Source organism: Neoarius graeffei, chromosome 8 (assembly GCF_027579695.1).
Source record: "Neoarius graeffei isolate fNeoGra1 chromosome 8, fNeoGra1.pri, whole genome shotgun sequence".
NCBI classification, from domain to species: Eukaryota; Metazoa; Chordata; class Actinopteri; order Siluriformes; family Ariidae; genus Neoarius; species Neoarius graeffei.
Window position 1 is genome coordinate 79,727,602 of NC_083576.1, and position 16,156 is coordinate 79,743,757.

General features: G+C 43.2%; 1 protein-coding gene across 12 annotated transcripts in view; it reads left to right on the forward strand.

Moving 5' to 3' along the window:
• Positions 1-16,156, forward strand: part of ppfibp2b (PPFIA binding protein 2b) — a 276,871-nt gene that overhangs the window by 172,062 nt on the left and 88,653 nt on the right. For all 12 annotated transcript variants that reach the window (XM_060928294.1, XM_060928299.1, XM_060928300.1 and 9 more), the window contains one exon: positions 11,348-11,485. In XM_060928294.1, coding sequence (XP_060784277.1) covers positions 11,348-11,485 — 138 coding nt within the window. The remainder of the gene's footprint in view (positions 1-11,347; positions 11,486-16,156) is intronic.

Here is a 16,156-nt window from a genome sequence, read left to right on the forward strand (position 1 = left end):
GTATACTGTGTGCATATAACCAAAGGAAAAATGCTAAGTTAGCGTATTTGTAGGAGTTTTCATTCAGACATGCACTAGACATGAGAATCAGATATAGAAGGAATGTAAAGAATCAGAGCAGGAGAGCGATACGGAGAGATAGACAGATAAATAGTGTGTCCTCGTGGCTACGTCTGCCTGCCTGGACAGGTTCGAGTGCTGCAGGGTTCGCATCGCAGTGAGCTTCTCTGAACATCTCATCATCTCTAGCTGCTTTATCCTGTTCTGCAGGGTCGCAGGCAAGCTGGAGCCTATCCCAGCTGACTACAGGCGAAAGGCGGGGTACACCCTGGACAAGTCGCCAGGTCATCACAGGGCTGACACATAGACACAGACAACCATTCACACTCACATTCACACCTACGGTCAATTTAGACTCACCAGTTAACCTAACCTGCATGTCTTTGGACTGTGGGGGAAACCGGAGCACCCGGAGGAAACCCACGCGGACACGGGGAGAACATGCAAACTCCGCACAGAAAGGCCCTCGCCGGCCACGGGGTTCAAACCTGGACCTTCTTGCTGTGAGGCGACAGCGCTAACCACTACACCACCGTGCCGCCATGCTTTAGGGTGTTTATCATTTATTTAAAAGAAAAAAAATAATTTTATGGTTAAAAACAATCATTAGCATGACCGATCTCTGAAATCTGGTGGGAAGAATACATGTTTTTAGCTATTTTTATTTCTACACAGTCAAAAGATTTTTTTTTTTTTAATGCCGTTTTTGGATGAATCAAATTGCAAAGCTCAGGAACTTAAGCGTGACTAGTTGCTAACAGTGCAGTAATCTGATGTACTACTGGAAATTTGGCCACCCCATATTAGAAAAGAGTGTATAAACTAGAAGAGCACACGGTAGAGTGCATATCTCTACCAAGCTATATATTATCAACATCAAAATCAAATCACGGCGGCACGGTGGTGTAGTGGTTAGCGCTGTCGCCTCACAGCAAGAAGGTCCTGGGTTCGAGCCCCGGGGCCGGCGAGGGCCTTTCTGTGCGGAGTTTGCATGTTCTCCCCATGTCTGCGTGGGTTTCTTCCGGGTGCTCCGGTTTCCCCCACAGTCCAAAGACATGCAGGTTAGGTTAACTGGTGACTCTAAATTGACCGTAGGTGTGAATGTGAGTGTGAATGGTTGTCTGTGTCTATGTGTCAGCCCTGTGATGACCTGGCGACTTGTCCAGGGTGTACCCCGCCTTTCGCCCGTAGTCAGCTGGGATAGGCTCCAGCTTGCCTGCGACCCTGTAGAAGGATAAAGCGGCTAGAGATAATGAGATGAGATGAGAAAATCAAATCACTTGAACCTAGGATAATACTAAAGGTGTCCACCAAATTTTATCCAAATCCGTTCACTACTTTATAAGTTACATTGGATCTGCCTGATCCATCCTGGTGCCCTGTGTCTGGTTGGAGTCTCATCGCATCGCTCCTGTGGAAGATGGCCCCATGTGGACAGTTGGGGGTCGCGCCTGGAGGACGCTCTGGACTCTTGCAGTGGTGCTTTTGTGGCTGGGGACTGCAGTTGACTTGCTGACTTTGGGATTACGGTTGTCGTAAACGGTTTTGCGCTTGGGTTTCCGTCAGTGGGGGTTTATAGCATCAACAAAGCTGACTTTATGTTAGGACTGTTAATGTTATAGTTATGTTGTCTGTTGTTGCCTGGATGGGGATGGGTTCCCTTTTGAGTCTGGTTCCTCTCGAGGTTTCTTCCTCATGTCATCTGAGGGAGTTTTTCCTTGCCACCGTCGCCACAGGCTTGCTCATTGGGGATAGATTAGGGATAAATTAGCTCATATTTTAAGTCGTTCAAATTCTGTAAAGCTGCTTTGCGACAATGTTTATTGTTAAAAGCGCTATACAAATAAACTTGACTTGACATTGGGAAAAGCAAACAAATACTGGATCCATGTACCTACCTGGATTTGGATCAAAATCTAATACATTGTTCCTTGACCCATGGCTTACCTTTCCTCCAAATTTCATCCAAATCCTTTCAGTACTTTGAGTTAAGCCTAGGTCACAACCGGACGTACGATTTTTTGGCCGTGCGATTTTTGGCGTTTCCCAAATCGCTGCGTTTTTTTTTTGTTCGTGGAGAAAGACGCACGTTGGCCGTAAGTTTGTCTTGCAACCTGAAAAAAACGTAAGTGCCTGTAGAGTTTGTTTGACATGACAAAGAACCTCTGCGGCCGGTCTGCGGCTCGAAAATCAGCATGTCACACGCGCGCCCTCCATGCGTTTCTTGCGTTTTTTGCACGTAGACCGGCTGTAGGACCACGTACGCCTGGTTTTGACCGAGGCTTTACGTTGGGAAAAGACAAAAAAAAAAATCCTGGATCCACATACATATCCGGATCCTGGATCCGCAAACATATCCAGATTTAGATCAAAATCTAATCAATTAGTTCCTTGACCCATGGCCTACCTTTCCTCCAAATTCCATCCAAATCTGTTCACTACTTTTTGATTTATGTTGGGAACAGACAAATAAACAGAGGCAAAAACTTAACCTCCTCCAACAAAGTTTGCAGAGGTAATTACAAGACTCAATCTTTAAATGAAGGTCAGGAAGGCAAAAATCTCTCTTTTTTAAATTTATTTATTAATTAACCACTGTAGCAAAACAACACTTTCAAACTCAGCCTTCTTCATTACGCACTGTACATGCAATGATGTGACAATTGACTGCATTGTTGTTTGGTGCAACAAGTAGCTGATTGGAGTTTCACATCTACGGGGTGTCTGGAACCAACGCGAATACCGGTATCTTGAGCAAATATGTTGCTTTGAATAATATGTCGAGTAAAATCTGCAAAAACATGATACAGCAGCTGAGAAGATGCATAGAGTATAAGGGTGAAGATCTGTGTCAAGTACATGTTGTAAATAATAAAAATGAAGTTGACGTCGTTTTACTCTCATCGAGTCCTGAGCTTTTGGACAGCTTGTATTTTGGTGCCAGTTGTTTTTTTGGTTTCGTTTTTTTTCCTTCCCACCAAGAAAGCAGGGCCAGTTATGATTTCTTGAACTTCATGGTCACAGATGGCTTTGATATTGAGAGGACTTGTACTTGACAATTTAACAAAAATGGAAAAGATGTATTCGTTAACAAGTTAATCTGACATATTTGGGGGGTTTTCCCACATGAGCAATAATTATATCACAGATCTGTAAAAATTAGTGCTGTCAAGCGATTAAAATATTTAATCGCGATTAATGTCGCGACTGTCATAGTTAACTCGCGATTAATCGCAATTTAATCGCACATTTTTGTCACATGAAAAACCATTGTAATTCTCTTATCAGCATAAAAATGTGAATGGGCTTGCTTTGTACCAATGTTTTTTTTATTGCAAAGCATAACACGTCTTAACACAGCCACTGCAAAGTGAAACCTAAGCCGAGCACCGGGGCTAGCAAAAGAACCATGAGTGAAGTGATTTACTGCTTGAGTTAGTCTAATCAAAGAGACAGGTTACACAGTGACGGTAGGCTTGACATGCTTGATTATAATATAAAGTACACTATTATATTAACTTTAAGTTGTTCGTTGATAAATATTGCATTGAATCTGATCTTTACTGTTTCAGCTCACTTAACACATTTTGTACTTTTACACTTTCTGCCTGTTGATGCGTCGCGCTGTCCAATCAGAGGCGGCCAAATTTGCATATTACAGGAAGGATTTCTGGGATAGCATTGAGTTTACAGTTCAGAGGGATCTGGCTTCTTTAGACGCTGTCTTCTTAAAACTGAATGAATATTTAAAAAGAGCCAAATGAGCCAGTCTTTTGAACGGCTCTTTTCAAAGAACGGATCACAAAGATGCGGATCCCATCAAAGAGCCATAAATCCCATCTCTACTAGCGCGCCCTGCCCGCGTTGATTCTTTGGGGGGGAGGAGGGCAGAGGACTCTGGCTGTGCGGGGCGTGGCATTACAGTCTAGCTGCTATCGTTTTTCTAAGCAAAGTCTCTGTTCCAAGTTCCTGGCAGTTTCAAAAGCTTATGAAAAACCTACATCATGCCACAGAGCGTTAATCTCGCGATAAAAAAATTATCGCCGTTAAAATTGAGTCAAGTTAACGCGTTAATAACGCGACATTTTTGACAGCACTAGTAAAAATACAAAAGTTAGCTGTATACAAAATACGGTTATTGAACACGTCCTAGTCCATTAGATTAGGAAACACAGAAAAGGTTCAATGTTACGGTCCATCATCCATTTAACCTCATTCAAGAGCATGAACTCGACTAGTTACTATTATGAGTTACCAGAGGGGAACCGGTAGGCCTTCAGAGAAGGCCCAAACATATCAGCATTTAAAAAGTTATATTTACTTTCTTTCATTCTTTCATAATTTCATTATAATTATTCTCTTCGAATTTGGCCTCATTTTCTCTCAAATTTGTCGGTGCTAAAGAAGGCAACTGGACTTGCTTGAAATCCTTGAAGACATTTCACCTCTTGGTGGCACGGTGGTGTAGTGGTTAGTGCTGTCGCCTCATAGCAAGAAGGTCTGGGTTCGAGCCCTGTGGCCGGTGAGGGCCTTTCTGTGCGGAGTTTGCATGTTCTCCCCGTGTCCGCGTGGGTTTCCTCCGGGTGCTCCGGTTTCCCCCACAGTCCAAAGACATGCAGGTTAGGTTAACTGGTGACTCTAAATTGAGCGTAGGTGTGAATGTGAGTGTGAATGGTTGTCTGTGTCTATGTGTCAGCCCTGTGATGACCTGGCGACTTGTCCAGGGTGTACCCCACCTTTCGCCCGTGGTCAGCTGGGATAGGCTCCAGCTTGCCTGCGACCCTGTAGGACGGGATAAAGCGGCTACAGATAATGAGATGAGATGAGATGAGACATTTCACCTCTCATCCAAAAGACTTCTTCAGTTCTGTCTGACTAGTGGGGAGTTCCAGGAATTTATCCTCGAGTGGACCAAAAGCAACCCTAAGGAGAGTCGTTGAGGTCACATGGGTCATTGACCTGGAAATACCTGGATACCTGGAACTCTCCACTAGTCAGACAGACCTGAAGAAGCTTTTCGGATTAGGGGTGAAACTTCTTCAAGGATTTCAAGCAAGTCCAGTCGCCTTCTTTAGCACCTACGGTTTACGATGACCTGGATGACTGAGAACCTTCACAGACTATCAAATTTGCTTCAGAAATGAAAGGATTACTGTCCTGAAAACATTAAAATTGAGTTATCCAATGAGATTTTTTTTGTTTGTTTGTCTCTAGGCTGAGAAGAGTTTAGAGCTGCTCACTCATTGGTTAGGACTTCATTGCCAGGACAGAAGACCATGGCAGTGTATGTTTATGTAGGAAGTGACAGATGAATTAACCAAATCAGATTTGGATTTATAGTGGGAGGGACCAAAAATTTATCCCCCTCGGCCTTCTCGAACCCCAGCGCAAGTTTAACTGCGAGTCAGCACTGTCAGCACAGCAGTGAAGTCACCTTCCAGCCAGTGTAGCGTTCATCAGTAGTGTTAGCGAATGCTATCAAGAGCAAGTGGCACAGGCTAATGACCGAGAAACTAAGATTTCTGTCTCCAGACTCTTCTTCCATGCTGCACGCTCACCATAATATTTTTCACTCAGACTTAAGTATTCATTTCCCTGTGTAGTTTACTTAGTTACTTTTAAAGGGGTACCAAATATAATATATACAGTTGCTGATGTGACAAAGTAACGTATTCTTAAGTATTCTATCAAATTTATATACTAGAAAACAACGAAATATCTTGGTAATTGTAAATATAATAGTTTATACGCTAAACCGCACAAGAGTCGCCATTTTTAAAAGACCGTGACGTCAGCCCTACCCACTGCACTAGGAGAGAAGCATGTAATCATGGCGTCGGGCACATCAAGTGAAAGCGACAGCTCTGTCGAATCATACGAAGAGATCCCGCAAGACACACTGCAAGCAGGCTATGGCTTAGAAGGGTACCAGTTTGAACCTAGGAGAGGTACTCTCGACTCCGGTGATGACGAAAGAAGAGAAGAAAGCTCGAACTCGCTTGGTGTTTTTCAGCGGAAACGAGTGAAAAGACACGTCTGGAGGATCGTTATGCTTTCCATCGGTCCTGTTATTACACCCGAAAGCAACACACTGTGGCATTGTGTAGCCGATCACTTACAATTCATCCTACTTTCCGATTCACACGTGCTATTCCCAACCTCAATGAGCCAACACAACTGGGCACATACATACGTCATGAGTGCTACGCAGAGAAAATGAACGTGCATTCTGATTGGATAAAATTAATATCATGGCGGGCTGTTCAAACTGCGGAAATAGTTTGCTCGAGCTACTTTCAAAACACTATAACTTTCCAACCTTAGAACAAAAAACTTTTGTAAGTCTTGAATAAGGTTCGTTAATGTGTGTTTTATTGTTATATTTACTCTATATATTGCCCTCTGTTCCCCTTTAAAATCAACGTTGACAACGGCACACAACGGAGCGACCTGGCACCCTGTCGCTAATCCCTTGCAAAATCCTTTACCCTATTGCTTGTTTGGTGTCTGGCTAAGTTTTTGCGGAGCTCAAGTCCCAGCTCTAATAGTCACGCTTCGCCACTGTGAGTTACTAATATAACTAATATTTCCATCATGATTCATATCCATGATGTTCTGTAGATAGTGTGAAATCTTCGCATGTATACTGTCCATGTTGAGCTTGATTTGGGTTTCAGCTGTAAATCATACAGCAATCATCAGCATAAATGTGTAACCGACATTCAGCTGTGTTCGTTTTCCCACATTTCCGCTTCCTTCTTGCTGAATATCCAAGGCACGAGTCTCACCAGTGCCGATTATGTGGAATTTGTTTAATTGCCTCTTAAAACAGCGAGTCATAAATTGGCTGGGCCAAGCCCTGTGTTTAAGGTCTATCGTGTGGGATGGGTACGTCTGAGAGTGTGTTTACACAGCCGCTGGATGTGTTCTGCACAAGCCGATAAACCCAGTCATGAGTCACCTCCTGATAAGCCCAAAGCTCTTTCAGTCATTGCCCTTTGATGCACCAGCAGTGTCCAATTGCAGACATGTGTCATAATGAATCCCTAGTGCACTCCGTTAGTCTTCTGTAATGATGCTCGTGTCTACTACACTGGATGGTGGATTCAGACTGGAATTTGATCTGTGTTTGTTTTACTTTTAAAACATTTACTCTCGTTTTCTGATCTTGAAATTCTCTCAATAGCTAGCTAACCGGCTAACTTGGCTAATGTTACATAATGGAGGACAGAGTGGTGTTTATTTTTAATTTGCATGTACATGCATAGGCGGCACGGTGGTGTAGTGGTTAGCGCTGTCGCCTCACAGCAAGAAGGTCCTGGGTTCGAGCCCCGGGGCCGGCGAGGGCCTTTCTGTGTGGAGTTTGCATGTTCTCCCTGTGTCCGCGTGGGTTTCCTCCGGGTGCTCCGGTTTCCCCCACAGTCCAAAGACATGCAGGTTAGGTTAACTGGTGACTCTAAATTGACCGTAGGTGTGAATGTGAGTGTGAATGGTTGTCTGTGTCTATGTGTCAGCCCTGTGATGACCTGGCGACTTGTCCAGGGTGTACCCTGCCTTTCGCCCGTAGTCAGCAGGGTGTACCCCGCCTTTCGCCCTCGTCTTTACCTGACTTCGGCCCACATGATCTGTATACCTATGTCATTAAAAACCCATTGCCATACACAGGTATTGATCTGAAAGCGTATAAGAGTTTGGATGCCTACAAATATTTTGTGTCAGGCTGGGTAACATGCCTACATCAGCGGGTCGTCCCTGGAGCCGGTGGTCGCCATCTTATTACAGCTAAGGTTTGTTCACATTTTCATTTACTTTCGGTCCTCAGGATAAACAAAATGTTATTAAATGTCATTGAAATAACTTCTTAGTCTGTTGAGACATGGCCCGTTATAAATTTGCTGTTACCAGACAATGACCAAGAACTGTATTATTAGGGTCGGTGTAGTTGTAGTAGTGCACTAGCAGCTAGCTGTTAGCACTAGCTAATGTCAACAACAGTAGCTGGTATGTTACTGTAGCAATGTTTACGTTCAGTCATTTGGATGACTGTTAAAACCTTTCAGTCTCAAGTTTTTTCCTTTACTGGATTTACTAGTTTACTGAGCTAGCGCGCTCGGGCAAGCTGGGAGCTAGCGCGCGCCGGCCGCCGGGGAGCTAGCGCGCGCCGGCCGCCGGGGAGCTAGCGCGCGCCGGCCGCCGGGGAGCTAGCGCGCGCCGGCCGCCGGGGAGCTAGCGCGCGCTAGCTCCCAGCTTGCCCGAGCGCGCTAGCTCAGTAAACTAGTAAATCCAGTAAAGGAAAAACTTGAGGCTGAAAGGTTTTAACAGTCATCCAAATGACTGAACGTAAACATTGCTACAGTAACATACCAGCTACTGTTGTTGACATTAGCTAGCTTGATGTTCAAAATGGCGGACACCGGGGCGTCACGTGACCCTGTGACGTCAGGTGAAATACCTCAATAGCCCTCGGCCTCTCGCCTATACAGCTAGGGTTACAGTGGGGGGGCGGGTCCTCTGGTAACCGTGAGAGTTTGACTTCCCCGCTCGCATTTGTATCGCAGCGTGCCTTGCCAGACGGTAGTAGGTTCCATTTTTATGATGGTCTTTGGTATGACCTGACAACGAGTAGAACTCGCGATCTCCTGGTCGAGAGGCGGACACGTTAACCACTAGGCCAATTCGCAGTCTAACTGGAGGCAAAACTCATTTTGAAATTGGAAGAGTATAAACAAAAAACTAAATTTAAGAAAGTAAAATTGTGGATCTGTCTTTGTAAGCTTTGAAATTAGGTTATTAATACTGGTTTTAAAACTGTTTTAAGCATTCACATACTGCACCTTGAAACATTCTAAACTGCACCTTTAAGCGTTATACACTGAACTTTTATACATTATACACTGTCCCATTAAAAACTACAGACTGCACCTTTAAACATTATACACTGTCCGTTAAAAATTACAGACTGCACCTTTAAACATTGTACCCTGAACCATTAAAAATTCCAGATGGCATATTTAAACATTATGCCTGAACCTTTAAAAATTACAGACTGCACCTTTAAACCTTATACACTGAACCTTTGAAAATTACAGATGGCACCTTTAAAGCGGAACAGAGGGTAATATATAGAATAAAACACACATTAACGAACCTTATTCAAGACTTACAAAAGTTTTTTGTTCTAAGGTTGGAAAGTTATAGTGTTTTGAAAGTAGTTCGAGCAAACTATTTCCGCAGTTTGAACAGCCCGCCATGATATTAATTTTATCCAATCAGAATGCACGTTCATTTTCTCTGCGTAACACTCATGACGTATGTATGTGCCCAGTTGTGTTGGCTCATTGAGGTTGGGAATAGCACGTGTGAAATACCTGTTTCTGCCTCTTGCGACGATTTCGCAAGTCCACGGGTGGCACCTATCTCATTGCAGCAAATAAATTCTGCTGGACTCGTGAGCAACTCCACGTTACATTTTCCGCACGAGCACCACGCCGTGTCACCTGCACGCAGACGCTCTGCCCCACGCTCGCCATGCCCATGGTCAGCATCAGTCTCATCCTCGCCGTCATCCGAGCTTTCTTCTCTTATTTCATCACCGGAGTCGAGAGTACCTCTCCTAGGTTCAAACCGGTACCCTTCTAAGCCATAGCCTGCTTGCAGTGCGTCTTGCGGGATCTCTTCGTATGATTCGACAGAGCTGTCGCTTTCACTTGATGCGCCCGACGCCATGATTACACGCTTATCTCCTCTATTTCAGAGAGTTCCGCTTGTGCGGTGGGTAGCGCTGATGTCATGGTCTTTTAAAAATGTCAACTCTTGTGCGGTTTAGCATATAAAGTATTATATTTACAATTACCAAGATATTTCGTTGTTTTCTAGTATATAAATTTGATAGAATACTTAAGAATACGTTACTTTGTCACATCAGCAACTGTATATATTATATTTGGTACCCCTTTAAACATTATACACTGAACTTTTATACATTTATACACTGAACCTTTAAAAATTACAGACCGCACCTTTAAACATTATATACTGAACTGTTCAAAATTACAGACTGCACCTTTAAACTTATACACTGAACCTTAAACAATTATGGGCTGCACCTTTAAACATTATACACTGAACCTCATCTCATCTCATTATCTCTAGCCGCTTTATCCTGTTCTACAGGGTCGCAGGCGAGCTGGAGCCTATCCCAGCTGACTACAGGCGAAAGGCGGGGTACACCCTGGACAAGTCGCCAGGTCATCACAGGGCTGACACACAGACAACCATTCACACTCACATTCACACCTACGGTCAATTTAGAGTCACCAGTTAACCTAACCTGCATGTCTTTGGACTGTGGAGGAAACCGGAGCACCCGGAGGAAACCCACGCGGACATGGGGAGAACATGCAAACTCCGCACAGAAAGGCCCTCGCCGGCCACGGGGCTCGAACCCGGACCTTCTTGCTGTGAGGGGACAGCGCTAACCATGACACCACCGGCACTGAACCTTTAAACATTACAGACCGCACCTTTAAATGTCATACACTGAACCTGTCAAAATTACAGATTGCACCTTTAATATTTATACACTGAAACTTAAACCATTAACACAACAGACAATACTTTTAAAATGGTACAGTCAGCACCTTTAGACATCGCTGACAAATACAGATTGCACCTTTAAGTTTAATTCAGTTCAAGTCTTCCAGATCAGTTTTTATTCGACTAACTGACAACATAAAGCAGAAGTGTTTTCTCCTTGGAACGGGAGAAGCCATTGTGAAATGCAAGGCGGAGACTGAGCATTTTCTCATGTGACTAACTTGGTAGCAATGATCTTTATATAGTATAGACTTTATCAGTGGATTACTGTGTGAGAAAGTGTGTGTGGAAAGCATGCAATCACCCAGATCCTAATCCACCCAGTGTCTCGGGTCGAGCTCACTGATCCGACATCAGCCTCTGTTCAGTGCAGAAGGTAAAAACGATAGTCCAGCTTTCTCATCAGCTTTCTCCTTCTTCTCTGAGGAGTATCATGGGACATTAGGTCCGTTCTCAGCTGAGACTTCGCTCTGGAGTGCAGGGGTTCTGCTGAAATTAGCTGATAGACAGAGGAATGCAGAGAAACACACATTAGGGGGGCACAGAGGAAGTAAAAATAGTGTTGGTTGAGTGTGTATATTTAGTGGTGCTTGGCAGGGGCCCAGGATTTGATCTTGGGAAACTTGTAGAGCAGCAGAAAGTCTCGTTGTGTTTTGTGTTGCCCATACTGTGTGTGTGTGTGTGTGTGTAGGAGCTACTGAACCGCACCTCGTTGGAGACTCAGAAGCTGGATTTGATGGATGAGGTTTCGTATCTGAAGCTGAAGCTGGTCAGTATGGAGGAGGATCACAACCACACAGAGAGAGACGACAAGCAGCACAAAGCCGAGGTACTCTCAGATCTGTCCATCACGCTATCACTCCATCTCTCTATCAACTCTAATATCTCTTTCAATTTATTCCTCTGCCACTCACTTTATCTATCTGTCCATCACTTTTTTCTTTATCTCTCTATATCCTCTTTTTGGGCTCGGTCAGTAACTTTATCTCTCTCCGTCACTCACACTTTATCCCTCTATCACTCAGTTTATCCCTCTCTTGCTTTATCACTTTATCAGTTTGTCCCTCGATCACTCTGTTTATCAGTTTATTGTAGTACTACTGTATCGCTCTGTCAGTTAATTCCTATCATACTCCATCACTGTAGCAGTTTTTCCATCTATCCCTATATCATTCTATCAGTTTATCTCTCTCTTGCTTTATCGCTTTGTTTGTCCCTCTATCACTCTGTCTGTTTATCAGTTTATTCTAGTGCTACTCTATCGCTCTATTAGTTTATCCGTCTATCCCTCTATCATTCTGTCAGTTAATCAGTTAAACCCTCGCTTGCTTGATCGCTTTACCAGTTTGTCCCTCTATCATTCTGTCGGTTTATCAGTTTATCCTCGTACTACTGTCACTTTATCAGTTTATCCATCTATTCCTCTATCATTCTATCAGTTAATCAGTTAAACCCTCGCTTGCTTGATCGCTTTATCAGTTTGTCCCTCTATCATTCTGTCGGTTTATCAGTTTATCCTCGTACTACTCCATCACTTTATCAGTTAATTCCTATCATACTCCATCAGTGTAGCAGTTTTTCCATCTATCCCTATATCATTCTATCAGTTTATCTCTCTCTTGCTTTATCGCTTTGTTTGTCCCTCTATCACTCTGTCTGTTTATCAGTTTATTCTCGTGCTACTCTATCGCTCTATTAGTTTATCTGTCTATCCCTCTATCATTCTATCAGTTAATCAGTTAAACCCTCGCTTGCTTGATCGCTTTATCAGTTTGTCCCTCTATCATTCTGTCGGTTTATCAGTTTATCCTCGTACTACTGTCACTTTATCAGTTTATCCATCTATCCCTATATCATTCTATCAGTTTATCTCTCTCTTGCTTTAACACTTTGTTTGTCCCTCTATCACTCTGTCTGTTTATCAGTTTATTCTAGTGCTACTCTATCGCTCTATTAGTTTATCCGTCTATCCCTCTATCATTCTGTCAGTTAATCAGTTAAACCCTCGCTTGCTTGATCGCTTTACCAGTTTGTCCCTCTATCATTCTGTCGGTTTATCAGTTTCTCCTCGTACTACTGTCACTTTATCAGTTTATCCATCTATTCCTCTATCATTCTGTCAGTTAATCAGTTAAACCCTCGCTTGCTTGATCGCTTTATCAGTTTGTCCCTCTATCATTCTGTCGGTTTATCAGTTTATCCTCGTACTACTCCATCACTTTATCAGTTAATTCCTATCATACTCCATCAGTGTAGCAGTTTATCCTTCTATCATTCTATCAGTTAATCAATTTAACCCTCTCTTGCTTTATCGCCTTCTCAGTTTGCCCCTCTATCACTGTCTGTTTATCAGTTTATCCTAGTACGACTCTATCCCTCGATCAGTGTCCCGCTATCATTCTCTCAATTCATCAGTTTAACCCTGTCCTGCTTTATCGCTTTATCAGTTTGTCCCTCTATCACTTTGTCTGTTTATCAATTTATTCTAGTACTACTCTTTCGCTCTGTCAGTTTATCCATCTGTCCCTCTATCATTTTATCAGTTTGTCCAATCTATGTTTTCCACTATCAGTTTATCATCTATCCATTTTTTACCATTCTCTATCACTTTCAGTTCGTCTGTCTAACACGATCACTCTACCACTCTTATTTTATCCCTCTGCTATTCTATCACTGTCAGTTTATCCCACCCACTACTCATTTCCTGCTCTATCACTTGTTCTATCAGTTTATCCCCCTTGTTTGGTTGACTGTGTTTTTTTTAAGTGCGTTGGTGGTTTTTGTAGGGTTCAAATCTCTCTCTCTCTCTCTCTCCCTCTCTCTCTCTCCCCATTTAAGGCTTGTCTACTATGGCTCACCACCAGCTCTGTTTATTTACTTGCCTTTTTATTTTCCTGAAATATTTTATTCACAGGGCGGCGCAGTGGTGTAGTGGTTAGCGCTGTCGCCTCACAGCAAGAAGGTCCGGGTTCGAGCCCCGGGGCCGGTGAGGGCCTTTCTGTACGGAGTTTGCATGTTCTCCCTGTGTCCGCGTGGGTTTCCTCCAGGTGCTCCGGTTTCCCCCACAGTCCAAAGACATGCAGGTTAGGTTAACTGGTGACTCTAAATTGACCGTAGGTGTGAATGTGAGTGTGAATGGTTGTCTGTGTCTATGTGTCAGCCCTGTGATGACCTGGCGACTTGTCCAGGGTGTACCCCGCCTTTCGCCTGTAGTCAGCTGGGATAGGCTCCAGCTTGCCTGCGACCCTGTAGAACAGGATAAAGCGGCTAGAGATAATGAGATGAGATGAGATGAATTCTGCACTGCTCTGTTCACGGGTTTAAGCAGTACTCCGAGACCTCTGGATGGTAGAACCGAGAACCGGTGTTAGTGCTCAGACTGAACCCTCTGCTGAAAACAAAGGCGTGGCATGCCTTCCAGACGTCAGTCGATGCAAGCGAGGGTCAGTCACTAATTAAAATGTGACCTGTCTGAATTGACAAGTTTTGAGGGTTGGGATTTGAAGCATCCATAGTTCTGTCCTCCCCCTGCTGAGCAGAGCTTCAGGCTTCTCAGAGATCAAAAGTGCTCCATAAAACTCCTGAAACACGCCGGTCCTAGACTCAGCTGTCCCAAAGGAGCGTCTTGAGCATTTGGCGCCGAGCTTGAGACTATAGACCACCTACTAATCTACGAAAAGTACGCTTGCTTGCACATGTTAAAGGTTCCAGCTGAATAAACTTGTACTTCTGAGACAGATCCGTGGTTCTGTTAGAGGTGTGGTTAATGTAGTTAAACCCGCTGATAGAACAGGACGTTTGTTTACTTTGCTCAGTGTTTCATCTCCACTTCACATGCAGGCCAATTTATTTCCAGATAAATACACTTCATATAGTAGTAGTGTGTTTATCGCCTCCAAAAGGAGAGAACATAAAATTAAATGCATAAAATCAGAACAATAGACATACAGCAACAATTAGAAATAATCATGTTAAAAAATTTTAAATGGCATGAGCATCATATTAAGAACTTTTGTCATATAGATCATGACTTAGCAATAACTGGTGAATAGAATTGACCAGGCCATGATCTCTGTTAAAACATCTCAGGGTGCATTGGCAATATCGTGCATAATGATCATCAAAAATATACTTAAGAGCTATTCCATGGTTAAGACACATTTGATTAGCTTGTGCGACTAGGTTGTCTTGACGAGATGATTTATCGCATGATTTTTGGCCAAGTAAAAATATATATAAAAAGATCTGGCCCTAGAATCAGTCACTGACACATTTCGTAACAATTGTAAATAACCAATGCCCAATGTATGCTCAATCCTATGTATGAACCTAATGGATCAAATTTAATGGAACAGTAACGTAGTTTTACTCTAAACTTAGTCAAGCAGCTCTAAAAACCGTTGCTCTAAAATTGATGTCGTTGAAATAAAAACAGTCTAAGGTGTGAACGCATACGGTAGTTCGGCCTCAGGTTCAGGTAGGGGGCGTGGCCTAAAGTAACGTCTGTACTTTAGAAATGCTTTGGATGATAACGTAGACCAAATTACATTTGTATATTTAAATTTTTTTGTTGGAGGAGGTTATGTTTTCACCTCTGTTTGTTTCCAACATAACTCAAAAAGTAGTGAACAGATTTGGACTAAATTTGGTGGAAAGGTGAGCCATGGGCCAAGAAACAATTGACTAGATTTTGATCCAAATCTGTACATGTATGCGGATCTAAGATCCAGATACAGTTGAACTCAAAATTATTAGCCCCCCTTGTGGAATTGAACATAATTCTTGATTTCTCCATGAAAATGACCATTGACAACAAATGTTTTTATTCTTGAAATAAATGCACTATGAAGACATTGTCCAACAAGTTTCATTACGATATCTTATTATCACACTGAGTTTCAACCAAAAACAGCAAAAGTGAGATGTTCAAAATTATTAGCCCCCTGACCATTAGTAGTCAATTGTGTACCCTTTTTGACCCACAACTGACAACAACCTCTTGGAATAGTTTTTCACTAGGTTGGCACAGGTCTCCTGAGGAATTTTGGCCCATTCCTCCATTGCAAACTGTTCCAACTGGCCCAAATTGGATGGTTTTCGTGCATGGACGTTCTTTTTCAGCACTTGCCACAGGTTTTCTATTGGATTGAGATCTGGGCTCTGTGCAGGCCACTGTATGACGTTGGTCTTGGTATCCTTGAAGTATTGCTGGACTATTTTAGATGTATGCTTTGGGTCGTTATCTTGCTGGAAGACCCAACAACGACCTAAGCGCAAAGTGAGAGCAGACTTCTGCACGTTTTCCTTCAGTATTTTTAGGTAATCTTCCTTTTTCATGGTGCCATGCACCCGAACCAGACTGCCTGTACCTGAGGCTGCAAAACAGCCCCACAGCATGATGCTGCCACCACCATGTTTAACTGTGGGAACTGTGTTCACAGGGTTGAAGGCCTCTCCCTTTCTTCGCCATACATAGGCAATGTCCATATGCCCAAACAGC